Raw genomic sequence first — 23752 nt, forward strand, 5'->3', positions numbered from 1 at the left:
AGAGAGAGAGAGAGAGAGAGAGAGAGACGTATGCAAGGTACCGGGAATTCGTTCGACCGTATGAATATTCAGAGTTCACCTTCGCGGCGATGAAAATTCGATTGCCCCGTAGCTACGGGGGCTCAACATGTAGCGCATTGCAACGCGACGTTGACGATAACGACGTTGACGACAGCGACGTTGACGACGACAAGAACGACGCCGACGATGATGACGACGAGCGTGTACCATGTACCTCAATGTCGTCTTCGCTTGTGCTTCCGTCGTGCACGATGCTATGCATTACCAATCGATTGATAGTGATCGTGAGTGTAAGGCACTTCGAACTAGACGTCTCATGTCTGTATTGGACAATGATACGACAATGTTCTCTGACAATGTATCGAATGATCAAACCCCTCCCCCCGTTTCATGCGAATGTATGTGGATATAGAAGTTATCTTTTGTAGCAATGGTTTTCTGATAAAGGGATAGATCTAGAATGATATATCATTCCTGATCTATCCCTAAAAATATATTGTATATATATATATATATTTTTTTTTTTTTCTATGGTTCACACTGAGAAAGAGAGAAAGAAGTACATATTGGATTTTGTTTTATTTGTTACATATTTAAAAATGCCTTCTTTTCAAAGAGATCAAGAAGGAATAATTGTACTTTGTAGTTTTCTTATGTCGAGAGAGTATAACTTTTCTGAAATACTCCAGATATTGTTCGATAAAAAAAATTTAAATTAAAATGGTATTTTTAAATTAAAAATAATATTTAATTTTATTCTATTAATTCTATTAGAATTAATATCGGTCATACATAGGACATTCATGCTAACATTTAAATTAATTATTGCCGTGCAAAAAATGATTCTTTCGTGAAGTATTTTTATCGAATGAACGTTTTGTTAGCATACAGAGTTGTTCTACCATTTGAACGTATAATTTATATGAAATTATACATTGTAATTAGTTGTATAGTAATATTTACGCTGTAAATAGTCATACACCATATACTGTACAACTGCATTACGCGACATGTACAATACAACTTATATGTAACTCTATAATGGACTCATAAAGTATAGCTAAAAAATTATTATGCCATTTTAAAAAATTGTATAATAATGTCCAAGAAAATGGAATAATCGTTGTATGGTATCTTTATTTTATCGCGGAAAAAATTTACGACATACCACTTTCTATCGTTCTAAGAATAATGATTTTGACTTTTTAGGTCATGCTTTATACAATAAATATAAAAGAATGTATAAGAAATGTTAAGATAGAGTCATAATTTTACTTCAACTGATAATTGATGCAAAATTTAATTTTAAAATAAAATTTTTTAATCTATTTATATGTAGCTAACGTTGTTTTTAATGCTCGTAAATGTTTGCGACATTGTAAAATTTTAATTGTATAAAAAGTAGTAAAATTACATTAAAACAAAAGAAACAACATCTAATTTGTAAGAGACAATGTAAATGTTATCAGAATTGTTAGAAATACTATGTAAAAAAAGCATACAATAATAGACAATAAATTTTTTTCTATACGAATTGCATTAACTAGATAAGATAAAGCAATTATTACGAAATAATTTGCATAATATTGTGAAGAATAATATTTACATAATATTGAAGTATAATATCAAAGAAATTATTTCAATTTGCAATACGTTATACCTATCATTATCAGAGATTTTGTGAAAAGTATCATAAACTCATTCATGTCTTTTTCCACTCTACTTGATCGCATTACCGAGAGTCTGTTAAGCACAGTCTGTTGTGTTCTTAAGCTTCATTATGGTATGAATAAAACAAGGCGCAAGTATAAGCATAGCATACGCGCTTAATTATCGCACATAAATACCATTGATGCAGGGAGGCTCAAGAAATGAAGTCTCGCTCAATGAACGTATATCAGCGCTGTTGTATGGTAGGGATAAACGCGCCATCGTAAATTTGCATGCATCTTAATCAATGTTCCATAATTTCTATAACAGTTTATTGTGTCATGGTCATTGTAGGTTGAATATCTACAATATTATTGTATTTAAACAAATGAAAAAATGACTCATTAAAAGTTATTCATCATTTATTATACATATTACCGCCGTTTACTCTAAAAAATGGTTAATAATTAATCTGTATTCTATTAAATTTCTTTTTGAATATTTTTAAATTTTTCGCAACAAAAAGTTATATTGAATTTTAATGAGTGATAATCTTTTATGAGTTGAGCGGATATGCAAAAAAATGCTAGATTTTTTATTGTTAGTGAAAATTCTTGGAAAAATAGTTTTTTACAAAATAAGAAAACTTTGAAGATCAAAAGCTGAATTATTCTTCTTGCTTATTCAAGGAAGAAAGATGAAAGTTATTTTTTTCGTACATTGAAAGACAGATTTTCATAGGCGACTGATCGAATGTATACTTTAAATAAATTAGTTTTTTATACTGCTTATCATGTTGTGTGTGAACAACATTGCGATGTAAAAAGAAAATAGAAACATGTAAATATAGTACATGGTTTACCGAGTGAAAATTGTTTTAGTAAAATAATAATAATTTAGCAAATCTTCAGTAATAAATTTTAACCCGTTAAGTAGACACTTTACTAGCTGTAAAGGATTAAGACGTTTGAGTTTCTAGGAAGATTTAAAAAAATTGTATGCTTTTGCGGTTGACGCTAATGTATACGACTTTGTAGATTTCTCTGGCAGCACTTGTGAGATACGTATGTAATGTTGATGGTATGTTCTCTTCCTCTCTCTCCTTTATCTCCGTATGTAACCACCTCTCTATCCATTTATTTCATGGCAATGCCGATTGCAATTTTCTCGCCATTCCTTTATTGGATTGCGAGTTCTCACCGAGAACGAGATATATCGATCTGTCGCCATCAGATGTATCTCGACGCAATAAGATGAATTCTGTAGCGTAATGCCGTAATGTACGGAGAGCGCGACGGCCGTGACGATGGCTCGAGGGAAGAGTGCAAAGAGAGACTGAGGTCGCAAGACGATGAAGGGCCGAGACGCCAGAACCGCGCGATCTCGATAGCTTTCTTCCATGGCGAAGAAATATACCGGGATAGAACCGCATCTCGTGCTTTCGTGGAAACGCAGAAATTCGAGTGCTTCACCGATGTGCTTCTATAGTGGTTCAATCGTATTATCGTTCGATCGGCGCCATTGCTATATAGGCACTACTCGGCGAATTGACTAACAAGGAACATGCTTCCAGTATCCGGAACGAATCTGATCGAAGTATGTTGTTAGATTCAATAATTTAAGAGACATCATTTCTTTTATACATATACTCGTTTTAATTTTTTAAATCGATAAAACCGAATATTAAAAATTATAGTTTAACAGAAAGTTAAATCAATTTTTAAAAATAAATTTTAGCAATTTTGTAATTGATACGTGTTTGATGTAAACATATGAAAATAATTTTTATGAAATATAAAAGAGATATTATATATTGTCGTTTATTTAAAATTCATATATCTAGCACGTACGTTACAAAAACGAAGTTTGTTGAAAACAAAGTCATTATTTTTCAATGTGTGCAAGAATTTATTTTAGTTTTTAAATCTTAAAATAAGCATAAAAATTATATGTCTATTATAATAGAATTTGAACGTTTAATAATATATTGCAATCGATTCTAATTGCATTACGTTTTTTACGAAAAAAAACGCGATTATGGGTTTTATACATTGTCGTTTATTTAAAATTCATATATCTGGTACGTACGTTACAAAAACGAAGTTTGTTGGAAACAAAGTCATTATTTTTCAATGTATGCAAGAATTTATTTCAGTTTTTAAATCTTAAAAAAAAATTATTATATGTCTATTATAATAGAATTTGAACGTTTCATAATATATTTTAATCGATTCTAATTGCATTACGTCTCTTGTGAAAAAAGACGCGATTATGGGTTCTCAATATATATGTACCTATATCTTTCTCACATATGACTATCACTCTGCAATGTTAGATTTCTGCAAGTAACGCTAAAAGTACGTTAGATTTCTGCGAAATATATTGGCACCGTGTATATCAGAACTTCCAAATTTGTGTAGCGTGTCACACTGATGTGACGTGAATGGATAGGTGAATCGAGAGATATCGATGGTTATAAATCTTTTTAATACTATTAAAAACATCATATATTCATAAACATGTTGGAGCAACAATTCAACATTTAAATTATTGTACATGAAATATCAAAGAGCATATATTGAAAAATCTTATAATAATTTATGCAATAATATTGATTTAAAAATGTGTCATGTAAAATATCATTAATTTGTTATATTAGTATTTAATTGATAATTTATTTGTTTTCTTATTTTAATTTTTTAGTAGATAATTCTAAAATAAATGAGAACTTAATATTTTAATTCTAGTAGATGATTCTAAAATAAAAGAGTACTTTTTAATCAATTAAGATAGGGTAAAATAATTTCACGTATATCGAAAGTTGTCATCAAGAATTTGTCAAGTTTACGAGCATGTTCTACTGACAGTACGCGCACCAATTTCTATGCTAATGTTAATTGCGGTCAGGCGAACGAAAAAGTATGGACCTCACGTACGAGCTGCAGTAATAGCAACGGCAAAATGGAATCTGATATCTGCGAGCGTATATTACATCGTACGCAGGGACTACTCGAGAAATCTTTTTCTTGTTTGTTTTTTAAAAGCTTACGAGATCAAGTGCAGTGTACATATACATATATAGGATGTTCCGAAATATTAACTGAAATTTGATAGGAAATACAATTCCAAGTAACATTTGCAAGATGATTATTACTTGAAAATATTGATAGAAGACCTAAAATTCTCAAGGATCAGATATTTCTTGTATGGATCAGAAATAATTTAAAAAGAATTGTATCGTGATTCGGAGATGCAAGGATTGAAAGAATTCTTGTCCTTTCGTATATCAGGATATCTTGTATATTCGCACGCGCGCCTTGTTTGTTAGCTGAGGGAATTTGCTAACGGTGTACCATCGCGGTCACTATCAGAACGCACGCGTGCACAGTGCCAGTCTGTAAATGGTATTGCTATGGACTTTCTCTCTCTCTCTCTCTCTCTCTCTCTCTCTCTCTCTCTCTCTCTCTCGTTTTCCGCTTTGTCTTTATTCACGACGACTATTTCTTTTCTTCTTTACGCGATTCGTGCTATTTTACAGTTAACCAAGCGGACTTTATTAATCGCGCCGATTATACGCGTGAGTCGGCATTGCGTGGCCAACTCTGAAATACGGTGAAATCGCGCGAGCGAACGATGCTCCCGTTCGGTATACAGCCGGGATTCTTCCCCGAGGAAATTACCGGCGGTCCGCAAATGGACCTCTGCCATATAGAGTTCGTTCTCTCCGACGCTCTCGTGCGGCTCTTCGTGAACGCGCGGTATTCTTGTGCGGTGCTTCCGTGCCGATGAATCGAGCTAATCCCGCGGGGCGAAAAATCAAGAACGTTACGTCTATCTCACGAAGCGCTCACCAGCACTCACCAGCGCTCACTTTCGCGAATTACTCGCAATATGAGGCACGTTTCTACGTCATTGATATCGAAAGAAGCGCGTTTACGCTGATGAGATGTTCGGTGACTTTTGTCGGATGATTAACTTCAATTTGCACGTCTCGCGATTTAAAAGAGAGAACATTTTTCCGTCACACCATTCTCATTCATTGTCGCGCGCACTAAATTATCATTCGCCCATTATATCTGGCAATTTCCCTGGTGTGCAGTTCGCCCTGCACAAAATTTTGGTACCTCTGCTTTTTTCCGCGCTCTCCATCTGCGTGTCTACTCATTTTTATTGCATGCGCAATATCATCTAATTTTAATGGTGTCACTCTCTTCTTCTCTTTCTCGCCTTACTGGTATAAATAATATTCGGAATAATTTTATTGACTGATTGTGATAAAATATTTGTGTAAATATAACATAATTATAGAAGTAAATGCAGTGAAAGTGGTAAATTTTAATTTGGATCAATTTTACTGTACTATCATTGTGGCTCTCATATATACGTCATCTTACTTTGAATTATTTGAAAGTTTGCAAATTACTCGATAACAATGTGTAGACTATGTGATAATAATACGCCGCTGTTGTTACCATTGTTAATGATATTGCAATGCTTTATCGAACTGAGATTCAATAGAGAGTATTGTAGTATATACGCGAATCTCTATAAAGCCCATGCACCGTATATAAGCTTGAACGCTTTTCTACATAGAGGAAGGAAGAGATTGAGCCTAGCACAGAATGTAAGACGGAGAGAACTGTTTCGCAAATATAGACAGGCGTTCCATCGTATTTCGCTCCGTACTAACTAACCGTAGCTTTGCTGCAATCCGAGCTCTTATGGTTCGAGTTGCAACGTCCGTTGTAACCTGCAGCTATGCTTGGCGCCTCTATTGCGCCCTAACGATGAGCGAAAACGACGAGGGCTGTAAAACGCCCACGGACGCACACGGAGATTATTTGAGCGGCGGTAACGACTCCGATTCTCGCGGCGAGATCATCGGAAACGTCGCTTGCAGGTGCCGAGGGAATATCCGCCTGCAGCTGCATTTAATATGTATTATACATGTACGTATATATGTACATATATATGTATATACATATACATATATATATATTTGGAAGCTGGGCAAAATTATCGCGAAGAGTGGTTCGCAATATTTACTATTATAAAAGAGGGTATCTGGAAGCGATTCCGCTCGGTTTACGATTTTATCTGAAAAGCATAGCACGCTCTCCTCTTGTTACAATAAGTAAACCTGATCTCTGTTATAACATGTTATTATAATTACAGTATAGTTACAGTTTCTCTCTCCAAACTTTAATATAACATACATAATCGTATGATTATTCTCTGGGATTGGTGCATTATAAATGATGTAATGAACGAAAGTATAAATATATCAATTGTTATATAAATGGAAATGATGCATTTAAACGTAAACTAATATTCTTAAAAGCATTGATTTAGAAAAGATTTTCAAAGCAAAAAGTGTGTATGAAGAGAAACGTTATTTTTTCAAGGCTTTCTTCTCAAGAAATAATAATGATAATTGCATTGGTTTTGTATGCATGCTGCGTGAAAGACGATTGTGTTACATGTCGGAGTACTTTTGTAGTCGTCTACACATTTACGTTTTCTTAATAATTCAATAACGAATCGTGTTTCTAAAATTCAATGAATAGGAAGTCTAGTGAATAGAAGACAATGGATAGAATACGTACGAGAACTGAGCTGAGAAATTATTAATTATTATAGCTTTTTACACATATGCATGCGTAAGGATAACAACCGCCTTCTCTCCAAGTGCGGATAAATCCACTCTGGCGAATACTTATCTAGCAAACCGCGATTTTCCTACTGACATAACTTGCTCGCACGGCCGCGGTCGTGATCACACGTATACGTGATAGGAGTAATTCGCATAGTGGCAAGGGCGAAATCTGAATATTCCCCGTGATTTGGACCATTTCACCTGGCCGTTTCCACGAGAGGTCACCCGAGGCACCAAGACCACGTTCCCCACAGTTCTCGCACGCTTCTGAATATTCATTCACTTGAGTGGAGTTGGCTCTGGCGCACGGTGAGTTGCTTTAAATCGCCCGCCACGCTCACGAACCACTCCCCCTTCAACTGGCATTCCTGACTTCACCACTGGACCAAGTTGCCATTGCACTTGCTCCTGCTAACGTGGCATTACGACGCTCCTGTGACTCTCTAATCCTACGATTTCGAAGTACACCTCGACGCAACATCTACAATCTAGACCTGTGTAAGGTCGCGTGAAAATCAATCGTGTCTCAATCGATACAGGTTTTTTCAACTGTAAAAATTATTTGTAATACGTAAATCTGAGAATGCACTTAAACTTTTTCGAGTATTAAATCACCGATTTCTAGATATTCTTTGCAGTTTGTCAGTTCTAGTTTAGAAACTTTATATCAAATGTGGCGTTTCTGCAAGAAGTTGAACGAACGATAAACTTTATGTTACTCAGGATTGCCATGAACCTGGATTTCAAAATCCAGAAGATATTTGAAATGGAGAAATCAAATGTCTGTGAAGCGTAAACAATATTGCAATGAAACGAAGAACTCGACATTTCATGCGAACCAAATGCGTCGAGTTTAGAATCTAACACAAATTTCTTTACGCTAACATACAGTAGATAGTAAATTTGTTTTCCTTTCTATCGGCGCATTAATAGAATTTTTTCTACTGAGTCAATCGTTTACATTATTTAACGAGAAAAATCCACGTGATATTAAATTTAATACTATTTATTATTATAGATACTAGTCAATTATTCTAGTTTCAATTTAATTCTTCAATCTGTTTAGCATAAACGTCATAATCGTAATGGGAGAGATTAACGTTATGTCAATTAGTTATTATTTTAATTGTTCCAACATGACGAGAAATTATTTTAAATATCACTGTTTGATGAAAAAATTGGCATTTACTAAAAACATTATAAATACAATAATATCACGTGGATCAAAATGAAAAAAACATAATTGCTCGAAATTTCTGGTATTTAAATATTTTTCGATTAGTAAGTATTTGTACATAAAATTTATAAAACATTGAATTAATTGCTTATTTTAAAAAATGGTATATTTTTGAAATAATTTTACGCGATATCTCAAGATACTAAATTAGCGACTAATTCTAGATTCTTGTTTCTGCATTTCGGGTGAGTTGTATATTTTTTTGCTTCTTTTTGCAAATAAAATAACTGACATGGCGAAATGAATATTACGTCACTCTAAGTAAATACAAAACTTTTTGCTAAACATTTATCTTCTGTTAAATTGGAAACAAACAACTCATTAATATATAAACTGATTTTTTTGCAACAGATGCATATTTCTTAGTACCTTAATTAAGATACGTAATATTATTTACGAGAACTGTTCGCTGCCTTAGATTTGCCGTTTTCTCAGAATAATCACGACTCATTTATTTCGCGAAATATTCTATTTGCACGCGGTTGTTACTGCGAGAACCGTAGGGTGCCGCCCTGAGCTTCTCTGGCGTGCCGCACTTTGAACGAGATCGACGTTACTTATTAATCATTGCCTACCTGCTAGCTCAAAGACCACTGGTAGTCTCATTCATCCGTTCTGTCGCGGATACCTTTTACTCCTTTTGGCGTCTTTCAACTGCTAGACTTATCTCCTCCTACACTATTCTTTTCTCTCTCTCTCTCTCTTCTTGTCGTTTTCTACCGTTTTTCGTTCGTTTTACAATCTGTACGTTCGAAAGGGATTTGGATGGGAATGATCAAGCAAAGCTAAATCAAGCAACATTACAAATGTTATTCCTTAGTTAAAAACAAAAAATAAATTATGTGATAAAAAATAAAGCGAATATTTTCAAATGAAACATGTTGATTTTAACATAAAAGTATGAAACGGAAGTCTATCATACTTTTTGTATAAAGAATCTTTCGTCTGTGCTACAAAATTAAAAATATTTGCTCGTAAATGTCATTGTTATCATGGTAAATATATAATTTAGACATGTAAGCATATATCATATAATTATAATATACAGTCCAATTTTTTGTATTTAATACACGCGTATTTAGCATTTTCCATTCTTCCTTATAGATGTTAACGTTTTAACTTTAAGTAGGAAAATAATAGCTGTAATATCTTTACTCCATTTCAGTAAATATAGATAGAAGATAAAAGTATCTAATCTATAGAATCTTGATTTCTACGATTCGTTATCATTGCATGATCGAACGCTATGATAGAAACGGAGAACTTGTAAGTGGAATGAGAATGTAATTTAAAAGGATAAGTGATAAGTTAACTGTAGCTTCCTTACCGTAGTCACGAAGCAAACGGGCTGGATCGATACCGAGTTCGAACTTGTGCACATCCAAGCATACAAAATGCACAATGACTAAGGATATCGGTTTCTATCGTCGACTTTGACAGTTGTAGAGGCTGCAGTCAGCATCTACGGAATAGAGAGATTGGAATACGGAATAAGATTTATAAATACGCGAGATGTCTGTAAAAGTAAGCATTGATAACAAGAATGTGTTCTTCTATAATTTCATTTAAATGAAAAATTAAGTATAGGATAATTGTTATATTATAATATGGGATAATTGTTACATTATAGTGAATATTACTTACAATTAGTGTTTTTTACTGAGATTTATTACTGTAAACAGATTATAGAACTATAGCTTTCAATTAATTTCGAATCGGCTTTACTTCCGTTGAAATTTAACTTGAAGTTTAATCAGGATAAGTTCGTAAAGTATGAGTATACTGTACTTATTAACAGAGTTGTGTATTCTTCGATAAATTTCGAAGCTATCCTCTCTTTTTAACGAAAATTTCAACGGTGATAATTATTCAGCAGCCTTCAAATTTTTGGCATTCAATAACGGAATAAGTATTATTAATAATTTGAACTGAATATATGTGTTTGTACATATTAACAACGTTTTTACGTTTCAAGTGATGTTATCTATAAATTAAAGCAGCAAATTTCCATAAAAGAGGGAGGAAGATATTAGAAGTTAAATAACTTCTCACAGTTGCTTGGGATTTAGCCAACAAGGCCATCGTTAAAACACCTCTGCAAAAAACTTGTTTTTCTTGTGATTGAGAAGGTTCTCTAGATGATATCGCTTATTGTTAGTAGGTTTTTTATCTTAAATTATTAAAAATATATTATCATTTTAATATCTATTTTATACACTCCAGTTTTTACATGTTAGATTTTTAATTTTCAGCTTAAATTTTAATAAAATATGTGGGATTATTTTCTTTAAAAAAACGAAAGGAAAAAAGATATAATAAAATATGTGAAGAAAAAATATAGATATATGAAAAATTGGAGATATATATTATATTTTAGATTATACAATTTTTGAAAGACTTGAAATAGTTGTCACATTTTTTGTACCTATAATATGTGTTTTATTTATTTGTTTGCATCTATAAAAGGATTTATCTTTTGGATATTTTAAAAAATCATCCTATTGTTACGTTGAAACAGTTTAACAAATTTGCATTTATTGGAATACCAATAGAATTTAGCAGAATTTAACTGAACTTTTAAATTTTAGTCACGCGAGAATTAATTTTATGTAGATTATTATCTGTATTCGACATGTCTTGGTCATTTTCCTCATCTGTTGGCAACTTTAGTGTTTCTCTGCCTTTTTAAGGTGGAATACGAAAATGAAAAGAAACTTTTTCACTTTTCCGAGACTCATCCAAATCAGAAGTAGCAATTTCTTTGAACGTGAAAATTCATACGAAGTAAAAAATTGAGAGGACTAAACTAGGCAGCGACATAGATCGTGATTACGAGATAAAACAGATAAGAAGATGAAGATATGCCAAAATGAGATGGAAAAGAAAATATCCGAGTAAAAATAAAGATTTCTAGAGAGAGAGAGAGAGAGAGAGAGAGAGAGCAGCATAAAATTTTTCTTTTTACTAAAAACAGAATAATTTTTAATGCATTTAATATTTTAAATATTCCGCAAAATATATCTAAAATTAATTAAAGAATACGATTTAATTATCTAGAAATAATTCAAAATCTATTTTTCTCTTGATTTTTTCTTAATTGAAAATAATTCAAACACTATTAAATTTTCGATAGTTTTGTTAATTTATAAACGATATTTATTAATTTATTATTAATCTATAAATTATAGTATTTTTTTTAGAAAAATGTTAATCTAAATTAAATGAGTATCATAATAAATAATTTTTTTGCAATTTATTCTATCTAATTTTAAGTTTAAAACAGTTATATATTTTTAATCATTTTTTAAGTTTTTTTTTCAAGTGTTATATATTGTATAATACTCTGTTTTTTTTTACCATCTTAAGTGATTTTATAGATATAGGTAATAAACAATACAAATTTTGTATATAAAACGATTTTTCAAAATCGTTAAGTAAAGCTTCTATGATATAAGCTAAATATAAATTTAACATTAACATGAAATCTTTAAAACTAGAAACTTTACGTTACGATTACGGATGTTTTCTGTTGTAAATATTATTTTCACAAATTGAAATGAAATCAAAAGCTATTTCAGTTTTCGATGAGAAATGTCGTCGTTTGAGTGCGATAGTTTCGAGTATTCTGCTGAAGGGAATAGTCGATGACGAGTGTACGTACTGGTGCTTTTGTTGCACCAATAAACAAATAAATAAACAGACGGATAAACGTGTTCGAATTTTCAGTCAGGATTTTAGTTGGAAATCGCGTATAGTACACACAAGACGAAGGCGAGTGGCTTAGCGAACATGCTGTTTTTACTTTGATAACCGGCTCGTTGAACGGAGAGCAATCGCGCTAAAACTATCTACATGGTCCGAGCAATCACGCTCGTACCGCCATTTGTGCCATTGCCGTTGCTCTTGTTGGAGCCAGTGTACACGCACAAAGCGCATGGATAATTAGACCGTGCTCCCGCTGTAGCAGCAGAGCAGCAATAGCAGCAGCAGCAGCAGCAGCAGTTGCAGAGCCGCTCACATTCTCTCTTTCCTGCAGCGTGTTGGTCAAAGTTTTACTCACGAGAGGTTACGCCCTGTGCCTGCTTGCTTTTCCTTGTCGTTCCTCTTCGTTTTGCATCCCTCACTCGTTTTCAAGGTGTGCTTCCTGTCCATTTTTTTCGAGTGTTACCGTAAATCTTTAACGGTGCTTTTACTTTATTTATTTATTTATTTGTTTTGTTCTAAAAATCGAGTCGAACAAATTTGACATCCCGTTTACGATGTATTCATGATATATCATGATGAATATTTAAAAAATTCTGCAACTCCACGTTTGCTTCTATTTTATTTATCATTTCTGATAATTATAGAAAAATAAAGAGAATTTCATACGATTGAGTTCAGAAATGTGAAATTGTTACAAATTGAGAATTGCGAAACTAATCTATAAACGTTTAACTAAACTGGTAATTATATTCTGATGTTTATAATACCTCAAGACTGTTTACAATAATTGTCTACTTACTGAAGTTCGATACGTTTACCATGTACCCGAGATTTACTTGATAAATTATGTTGCGCTCAAAGATATAGTATAAAACAACGATAGTAGTTAGATAATTTAAAATAATTTATATATTTTAGGAAATATAAGCAGTTATATATATTTCCTCAATAATGACACAAATTCATAAATATATTATACATGTGCAATATTTATATTTATTTATTTATTTATTTATTTATATTTATTAATATATATATATATATAGGTACATATATATATATGTATATAAATTATTGAATTAATTATAGATATATGTTTAATTAACAGTATACTATATGTATACGTACAAATATGTATATGTGTGTCGAATAATTGAATATTAAATTAACATTTTTATTGCTGAAAGCATATTTATATATGAATAGATGCACTAGCGTACTTACAAATTTTAGTTTTCTTATAAAAATAATATTGAGAGAGAAAAGAACATGTGTAGATACTTTATTTGCATATAATAATAAATAAGTCTTTGACTGTGACACTTAATTATTCTCGGTTTTATCTCAATCACTATGCAGCTTGCATACATAAAACTAAAATTTCAATGATATAAAAATATTTGTAAAAATGTCGCGTTAACAAGGAAAACTTAAATGTCATTGTTTTTTCTTTTAATTTTCGAAACGAGAAGTATGTCGTACCTCTATCGCCATTTCATCTATCAACTGAAATATTTATATAACCCACAAATTAGGCAAATTCATATTCTGAGAGCGCTGTCTCTGCGCAACGACTGATATGATAATCTCGAGTTCCGAAATTAGAGTTGTAATCACGTGGTCGTCTTTCTGTGTTTCCACGATCCTCGTATATGGGACGTTGAAAATTAGATGTCTTTTCCCGCATCGAGAGAGCATCCGACGATTGAGTGGCGAGCTTTCCCGTTGTTTGTAAACGCGCGATGGAGTGTCGCCTAATGTAAGAGAAAGTCTCTCATTTTCGGTGCACGGCACACTCGTGGAATCGGAAAGCGACCGTTACCGTTGCTACGAGAGACGCTGCGAAGGGAAGTGACTCTCGATCTGCAACTCGTCCCTCGTATCTCTCGAAAGTAGGGCGAGCCACGCCTAGCGAGGCGCGTGTTCTTGCTCTCGCAAACATCATGGCAAACACGACGGATCCGCAGCGAAACATTCTTCTTTCGTCTTCGCTCGAACATGATTCACGATCTGATTTTATTAGATCGCGCGGGCGCGCAGCTGTCGCTCTGCGAAATAATCATGAATTTATGATCGTCTACCAGATGTCGAGTAACAATGCGGCTCATTGCCGCATTGGAATGCAGCTGATTACACAGCCGAGATTAATTAATACTTTAACAACACAATGTAACTGTTGTTATGTCGATTTCGATTGACGTTACCACTGCTTACAAATCCGTGCGAGCAAATTGAGGTTTAACTGGCACGGTGGTTGGATATTAGAATCTTGTTTCCATTTACTTTGCTAAACTTGTCGGAGAAAAATGAGCGCCGCGCGCGCAGTATAGAATGATAATTTCGCTTTGGATATTTACAAAGGCAAGGAAGGATGTACAAGCTGTTCAGAAAATTACTTATCAATGTACATAAATCTGTGCTCAGTAAAAAGAAAAAATGATGAATAAAATTAATTGATAAAAATAATAAAACGTTACTTTAGCGATATGTATTATTTGACAGAAAAAGTAAGGCTCATATGTGTATAAATCCGTATATATATATATATATATATATATATATATAATTGATTTAACTATTTCATATATAATATCTAGATGTTCTATCGATTTTTCATCAATTTTAAATTTAGCATTTAATATTGTAATTTGATATTATTCTCTTGCTAACAGCAAATAAATGAAAATTGACATTTCTATATTTTGTTGATCTAATAATAAAAAGTATGTTGAAATCAATTTGTCTTAAACAAATTTATTATTAACTGAATAGATTGAGAAAGCATTAGACACACCTTACATGTGCATATACATTTATAATTTTTGTAGCACCAAAACCGACGAGAGATTAAAGCTTAAAGCGTCTCTTGTTTGTAACTTGTACTGAATAAGACAATATATTTATCATTTTATTAATTATTATAAACTGTTATTCACATATACTTACGAGTATATTATATAAATGTAAATATACATATTCGATACTACGTTTAATCTCGAACGTAGTATCGAGGTAGTAGACGGCAGTATACGGCCCCAGGACAAATAGAAACTCGAGCTAGCGACCTCTCTGCATAATGCATAACATCGTCGTCTTCTTCATCGTAGTCGTTGCAGTCGGTGGTCGTCTCCCGTTTCTTCGTTAGCCTTTTATCCTTGCTCGTACTTTCCCTTATTTATTCCAAGTAGTAGTTTTCTTCTACAAGAAGATATGCATATATAAGTTCTGCTTAAAAAGCGGGCATAAGACTCGTTTTTCTTATGTTCTGCTTTCTTCGTGCCATAAAGAATACATGCGTTCAATTTGTAGTATATATGCGGAATATTGTGCATATGGGAGCGAAACCAATTTTCTCAATGATCTGTTCTCTTTGATTCTAGAGCGTTTGCGCGACAACATTGTCAATAGACAATTATTGTGATGTAAAGAAGGACACAACTTTCGACTTTGCTACCAAGAAAACAAAATTAAATTAATTAATTATTAAAATATTTTAATTTTCGAAAAAATTGCAAGCAACAACCAATGTTATATTTCTGAAAGAAAAATTTAAATTGTGAATTTTTCTTTAAATTGTTTAGCATTCAATTTTTTTTCAATTGTTGGATTGTTAATTATTATGAGTTTAATAATATAATCTAAAATTTATGGAGAATAAAAAGATTAAGAAACGTTGAAATATTTTGCATTATAAAATAATGCATATAAATTGTATAACAACATGACTTTACTACTCTAACTAGTGTGAACTTTACGAACTTTGTGATATATGTACCTGCAGAATTACAGTCGCTGTTATATGATTGCAGGAATGACGATCAGTGGCAGCGATGATGAGGCTTGAAAGTTACCGTTGATTTGTCGGACATCCTGCAGGGCCATTTGTTTCCAGGATGAGCGCGTCGCTGCGGATTTTGGCTCTGATCAGCTTTGCCGCGCAAAATGTGGCTTGGCCACAGGATCCCATTCCTAGACTGCACCTCAAACATCGTGAGTAATATTTAAACAAGAATATTCGTCTCTATTATATTGTTCTAGTCAAGTGCAAACAACCAATTTATATTTCCATTTCCATTCAAATTCGATCTATCGTTAAATGATTCGTTTTAAGTTCTCTCTCTTTGCTTTTTTACATTTCTCAGAAATATGTAGATTTATATATTCCATTTTTTAATTCCATTTTTTGAAAGAAAAAAAGAAGGATTTTTTTTTTAATACAGATTTCAGAGGATTGATGGGAATATAGAATATCTTTACATGCATGCACATTTAAAGCACTCGAATTTTCTATATCTTATAGTATACAAAAATATCGATCTTTTGATAATTAGATAATATATTTCTGCAGTTCGTTATTGTTAGTTTCAATATTTACCACAAGGTAATCTCGTTAAGTTATTACCTTTGTCACAGCAAATTGAATTGGAAACTATCGTAGAATTAAGTGCTATTTAACTAATTTATCGCTCTAATTTTAGCATCGAAATTATTTGCGACGAAAGATTAAGAATGTTTGCTCAAGTTATAGCATCTCTGATTAAAAAATTATACTAAGTGAGAAAACATATTTATCATTTCATTACTTTTAATTCGTATAGAAATAAATTTGTAGAAACTAATGAGGAAATGATAGAAGTGTCTCAAGCACTTACATTTTAATATCAACGTTTTTTTATTATCATGAAATGATAATAAGTATGGTAGACGCGCCGGCAAAAGCAATTATCTAAATTTCAATATCCGTATCTTTGCTGCAAAACTCAATAATGGTCCATTACTAAATTTGGCTCGACGTGATGCCACACGACGACCTTTTGCGAGACGGAATTTAATAAAATGTAGCCACACTTTCGCCACGCTATTTTATAGATTTATCGAGTTACTAAATTGACGGTAGCCAGCCTTTCAGAATATACATAGGCGTTCAATTAAAATTAATCTAATTAATCAATCGAAGCGTCGATATAGTCACACTTTACGCGCTAACCAACCGCGAATTTATCGCGCACCATTACCTATGGCAGGCGATCACTTTCCATTCCGCTAAAAAAGCAACATAATGATTCCATCATTATGTTGTAGATAAAAATTTGTAAGCCTCTTCTTGTCTTATCGATATCGAATCACTTCTCTCTCTCTCTCTCTCTCTCTCTCTCTCTCTCTCTCTCTTAATAAAAAAAATATGAACTTATCTTTTCTTCTCTCATTTCAAGCAGATTTTAACAATATTTTTATTTAATAGAGAGTAGACTTTATATTAACCTTAATAATATAAATATTAAGGAGTCTCAATTTGACAATTAATTTCAACTTTCTGCTGCGGAATAAGTGTTGATTTTAAGTCGGGTATGCGGAAATTTCCTCATTTTTACATAATTTTCATTTTTTAAAAAGATACATTTAAAACAATATGGAAAGAAATCTTTTGATCCAATTATCTTTTATATTCCACAAAGTTATATCTGCAAGTGCATATTATATAAAATAGTCTCAATCCAAATTCGCGACAACCACGTATAGAAAGTTTTGAAATTTATTCCAAGTGGGCGTCTTCTTCCGAGTCTTTCTCGAGTGACCGAAAAAAAATTGGTTAGAGTGAACTTAAAGAAGGATAACATAGATAAGAGCCCTATCCACTCTCGGTAGCCGTTTATCTCTTGGGCAATCTTCAACGTGCTGGTTAAACCACGGCTTAATTCTCATTCGTATAAGCAGAGGAAGGTATACCTATAGAAGAATCGTGAGAACGGTAGCGCGGCGACGGGAAATGGTTTGTCTCGTCTTCTGGATCGCGACGACCCGGGTTATTCTGTCCCTCTCCAAGAGGTCGCATTCTGTGCCGGATAGTCGGTGACTTTCATACGTGTCTCCTACGGTGCATTCACGCGCTGTCGACGGTCGCTCTACTCATTCAAAGGCACTTCCGCGCGATGTGAGCACCCTAAAGCAACCGCACCTGTGGATTTGGTTGTATGGCGCGACGAACCTTCTCCAAAACGAGTAAAACGGTTAAGCTAAACATAGACACACGCGGGGTAGTATTGTATGAGCGAAGGACGAGCAAAGGAAGACGTGCCTAAATGCAGGTTTCGGCACGTTCCGGCGAGACAGCGCGATGCAGATAGTGAGATGTATCAAATATTTCTGAACGTAGGTATATTGTTTCGTTTTACCAAGATGAAAACTTAATTTTATAGACAATAATTGACTTCTACAATAATTGACAACCGTGATTGGTCAATTTTTAACTTCTCGCTTCTGATTTATGACTAATGGCTTATTGTAGAAAGCCCATTAAAATTTAAAAGAAACAACTTCCTCTTCAATCGCGTGTCTATATAGATCGTTTTTTTTTAAACTGTGTGCTTATTTTTCGGACAAAATCAAATTTGTCACTTAAAAATTTATTCGAAATTTATTCGCCGAAAAAACTTGATATATATAAAGGTTGTCGCCATATAGGTTCTCGGCCATAGGTCGCACGCGTCGCTTTTTATCGTAAACAAAGATACAATCGATAATTTCCGTCAAATCGGGGATGACGGCTTTTCGGAAGTTTACCCGAGCGGAAGGTAGAGAGGGAGAGGATCACACGCCGCTCTGCGGCGGCGAGACAGCGCGATCGCAGCGCGGGGGTTAACGACCGTTGAAAATTCGCCGTGTCGGTGGTGGATCCGCCTCGAAGCTTTTGACGCGGATCAAATATTGGCGTGTGTCCTGTCGATCGGCTCGCCCACGCCGCGCCACGCCGCGGCACGGCGCCGCTTTGGTAAATCCTATTGAGTATTCAATTACGGTAGGGCAGCGAGAGGAACGGGGGTTACATACATACATACATACGTAGTTAGTCAGCCAGACTCGTTCGAGATGAAATTGAGCGCTCTCCCGCGTACCTAGTGTACCCTTCGCGTCACAAATGTCAGGAATATCCTGACCTAAGAATTATTTTTAGAGCCGCGCAAACTGCGTCGGACGATCTCGGATTATCGAGATTGCTTATTCGATTAAAATATTAAAAGGAACAAATGTACTAGCTTACGTGCTTAATAGTATTTGATTCGTGAAAAAAAATATATAAATACATGAAAAAGATTCGCAAAGATTGCCTAAATCTAAACATATATATTTTACATCAGCGGGATATTAACATGTCATTACTTGTAAAAGACATTAAAATGTCCGTATATCAAGTCCGTTATAAATCCATGCGAATCCATGATAGTGCATGCGTGAGGATGTCTTCGAGCAAGTCGCGTCTAACTACGTTCGATTGGAATGTAAGTAATCTCGAGGCAGGGTATGTAGGTTAACCATTTGCTACGAGAGACGGAAGCCATATACTCGACTGGTTCTCGCCAAGAGTAAGCTCGTTAGGACTCGGAAGAACTTTGTTAAGCTCCGAGACCGCGTCAACAACGGCAGTGTGTCTGCATTCGAGTCCGATGTGTGTTCTGTGCACTGCACACTGTGTGCGTTAAGTTTGCGTGCACTAAGAAGAGCCATCCCTTCACCGCGCCTTGCACCTCGATCGAACCTTGAATTATTCTTCTGGCGTTCGATGTGGATATAGGATGTAGGATATAGGATTCGAGCTTCGACTTCGAATTGGAAGTTCGCTAAGTAGCGTAAATGTACCGTAAACGATAGCTCGATATAACGTATCCTCGTCGGGCATGCCGTCGGCGATTCGCTAGACCGACAGCTAATGCAATTTTATTCCTCAAAGTGTGGTAGCGCAGTAAAATTTATTTCTGGTGAATTGAGCTAAATCGCTTGGTTAAATTAGCAACGGAAATGTAAATTTTTATTGTCCATCGTCGCCGGTTTTTTTTTTTTTATTATTATCACGTCGAATTCATTTTGCGGACGTAATGAGTTCTGGAATTTTTATTAAATTGAATTACGTTACGTTTAAACATTGTTTCTTTTTAAATGCAATAATATTAATTATTGTTAATTCACTCTATAAACATATTTCTTTCTCCCTTATATACATATACATTTAATTTATCATTATAAAAAATATATGTGACGTTTTTCGTAAGTTTCGGTATAATATTCTATTATTTGTGTATTTATCATTATTTAATATTTATTTGTATTTTGGAAAAATTTTTTTATAATCTTATCTTTCGTGACAAGAAAATTTCCAAATTTTCAGATTTTGAACATTTTCATTTTCAAATTTAATCCATAATGTATTTATTGCTGCTGCTATGTGCATATATAGACTTTAGTATGTCATCTATTTCAATGAAAGATGCCAATGAGTTGCTAAAACATGTTACATACTATTCTAACGTCATATCTGCTAACAACATATTCTGTCAACTGTGTTGCGTTACTAATCCAGTTGTATTTTTAAAACACATTTAGAAGCGTATATACTTAGAAATTCATGCAGTACCGTAACAAAAATAATCTTAAGGAAACGTTTTTTTTTAAGGCGTCATCTCTTTTTTCTTTATTTATTGTTTTTATAATATAAATAGAAAGATAAATAAAAATAATGAAGATAATTTTTATGATAAAAATAAATAGTTTATTCAAGCTTAAATGTTTTTGAGCTATGAAACATCATCGAATCAGTAATCTACCGATTGTAAATCTAAATATTTCATGAAATCATCGCAGTTAAATCTGTAGTTCATATTCATTTAATAATTTCATTTTAATTTGAATGCTAAACGTTATACGTATACACATAAAGGATAAAAAAATTGATGTAATAATTGCACATATAGCTTGTAATATTATATGTAAATTAGATTTTGCAAAATAATTTATTACAAACTTATAACTGCTTGTTTAATTCAAGGGTTTATTGATTAATTCAACGAAATTTTTTATCATAATATTAAAATTTTAATCATTATATCTTTTTTTACTTTCGATTAGTTAGTTGGAATAAGTTTGTTTTATTTTAAAGTATTTTCTAGCGCAATGGAAAAGAATATATATTTTGTACATGCTGAATTTGTTTGATAAAAAGGAGCTTGTAAATAAGTCCTGTTATTTTGTCATGCATTCGCTTTATCTGCTATAAAGTGCAAAATCTTTTCATTTATAAAATTTTTAAGTTTAGTGTCAACAGATCATAAAATAGTGTAGTATTTCCTCCGAGATTTTTTCATGTTTTTCAAAATTGAAATAAGCAATCGATATCGACTATAACGATTGAATAACAATCCAGATAGCACAGAAAGTTCAAAAAAGATTCTTTTCTTATTCCCGACTTATGAAATGAATTTCTGTTCCGTCCTGTTTACGTTCTAAAAATATTCCTGAGAGTCCCATTTCACTTTTATGTCACCAAACTGAGAGCTCTTTTTCAGATTTAAAAAGTAATCTTTTTCTAATCTATACAAATTCAAAATGAAATCGAAAAAACTTTTATATACTATAGTATTCTAATGGAGCTATAAGCAGCCAAAAGATATATTTTTATAGAATTCTGTGTTGGTTATCGCAAAAGAATTCTTCAGAGCTTATTTTAAACAGATTACGCTAATTCATAAACAAAAAAGTGAATACTTATTCAAATAGATTATTTGTGTTATCTGGAAACAAGCTGACATAAGACTACATTTTGAAATTCTTTTGTTGATTTCGAATTTATATTGTTCTTAACGAAAATTTTCTTAATAACATCTACAAAATAATCAACAATTTAAAATAAACGGCTTATAATAATTTAAGCTTCAAAAAAAGAAAATTAATGACATTACCATATTCTTTGAATTGCTTCATGTAATCTTCATTTTAGCAGAGTTTTCATTTTTGACAATTTGTATAAAGATATACATTATTATAAATTTAAAAAGTGCGATAAATGATGTTTCCGTTTTTTTATTTCTTTTGCTTTTGTTAAGGAAAAAAATTATCTCAAAAGTTGATCCAGAAAGCTGTAATTAAAGGCGTGCATTTAATGATTATAATATATTCTATATTTATCTGTGGAAGAAAGATTCGATTCTTATGTACGTTTTGATTCTGGCAATCTTAAATTTTGATGAGATCGAAAATTATGTAGGTTGACGCCAGATTATTTCATATGTAATTATGAAGTTGATTTAGGTCCGGAAGCGATATGGGGAAACTGTGTCTGTAACTAGGGAGTAACTTAATTCTGCATTAGAGGTAGATATCCCATTTAGTAGCGTACGCTAAAGGTATATCTGGACGGCAGGAGATTTACATTCACGCAAATATCCTTACGTCGGAAATAAATGAGAACTCTCTGGGAGATCAAACGCGAACTATTCTATTCTCTCGTTTTGATATGTATGCGAACTCAGCCGTATATGTATTCGACAAATATCTGCGAAGCGGCACGTTCGCTGACCGTCACAAAGAAAATATTTCTCTTTGCCTCGAAAGCTCTGTGTACAAATTTTGCGTTGCGCTCGAATGACGAACAATAACTAGTTGAGATAAATATAAAGGATGGAAATTAGAGGTTTTCTCCTGGCCCTTCTCCTCTCTTTCTTTCGTACTTTCTTTATTGTATTTAAAGTTTTTAATATTGCAAACAACACGTGTTTTAACTGCTAGCACAGATATTATAACGATAATAAACAAAATGTAACAATTATTGTATATGCAATATATTCGAAAACAAATTGGCAAACTTTGCGGACAATTTGTCTCACTAATTGGAAGTTAACTTTCCTTGACCAAGAACATTGAGATAATCTTTTATATAAACCGAAAATAAAAGACAAATTAAAGCTATAAATTAAAATGTGAAAAATCAACAACTTTATTTTTTATATTAAACAGTATTACAATGGATTTTATTTTAATAATATTATAAATATAAGATAAAAACGAAAGATATATATATTATTTTATATATGTTATTGTGTTTGCAGAAAATTATTGCTTTCAATTTTTCATATTACAGTGAAGGAAGGTACAAGACGTTTTTATAAAATATACTAAATTTTATAGTTTAAAATTAAATTAATATTAAAATTAATTTTAAATTTAAATGTAGAGTTAAAATTTTTTTATTTGTTTGTTTTTTTATTCGTATACAATTATTACATATATAAAATCTTTCTCGAAATAAAAGCTTTTTGACATATATAAATTACGATATAAATTTTCCAATACAATAAAAAATTTTTCATTTACCGCGAGATGTTGATAATATATATAAATCATGTATAATAATAAAAATCACTATTTTTTTAAAACTATTTAAAATTCACCTTATCGCATGTATTTGAACAGATTATCTCTCTTGCGAGCTTTCGAATGATTTCAATAATGTTCTATAATCTATGTCGATAAATATTATCATTGTCTATACAACGATGGAAGAGATTAGAAAATACTGTTTTAAAATAGAATGTTCAATGCGAATTGTAATTCAGCGATTAATCTTGGAGAAAAATGTTAGAATAGCGTTTGTTTTGTAATATTTTTTGAAAAAATTGCAGCATGATAAAATTTGTTTCAACAACTGGTTTCATAAA

At 32.6% G+C, this 23752-nt stretch overlaps 1 protein-coding gene and 1 long non-coding RNA gene across 3 annotated transcripts in view; one reads left to right on the plus strand and one right to left on the minus strand.

Annotated features, from left to right (window-relative positions):
• LOC108768012 (uncharacterized) overlaps window positions 1–2849 on the minus strand; it is a 5467-nt gene extending 2618 nt beyond the window's left edge. Inside the window, exons 1-2 of the long non-coding RNA XR_001940463.1 lie at window positions 2617–2849; window positions 1869–1992 (exon numbers count right to left, since the gene is read on the minus strand). This is a non-coding gene — a long non-coding RNA (uncharacterized LOC108768012). The remainder of the gene's footprint in view (window positions 1–1868; window positions 1993–2616) is intronic.
• The window catches only part of LOC108767993 (semaphorin-1A), a 234830-nt gene that overhangs the window by 24677 nt on the left and 186401 nt on the right, over window positions 1–23752 (plus strand). For both annotated transcript variants that reach the window (XM_018518170.1, XM_018518169.1), the window contains exon 2: window positions 16079–16259. In XM_018518170.1, coding sequence (XP_018373672.1) covers window positions 16163–16259 — 97 coding nt within the window. In that variant the 5' untranslated portion in view covers window positions 16079–16162. The remainder of the gene's footprint in view (window positions 1–16078; window positions 16260–23752) is intronic.

The sequence above is a fragment of the Trachymyrmex cornetzi genome, unplaced genomic scaffold (assembly GCF_001594075.2).
Source record: "Trachymyrmex cornetzi isolate Tcor2-1 unplaced genomic scaffold, Tcor1.1 scaffold745, whole genome shotgun sequence".
In the NCBI taxonomy this organism is placed as follows: domain Eukaryota; kingdom Metazoa; phylum Arthropoda; class Insecta; order Hymenoptera; family Formicidae; genus Trachymyrmex; species Trachymyrmex cornetzi.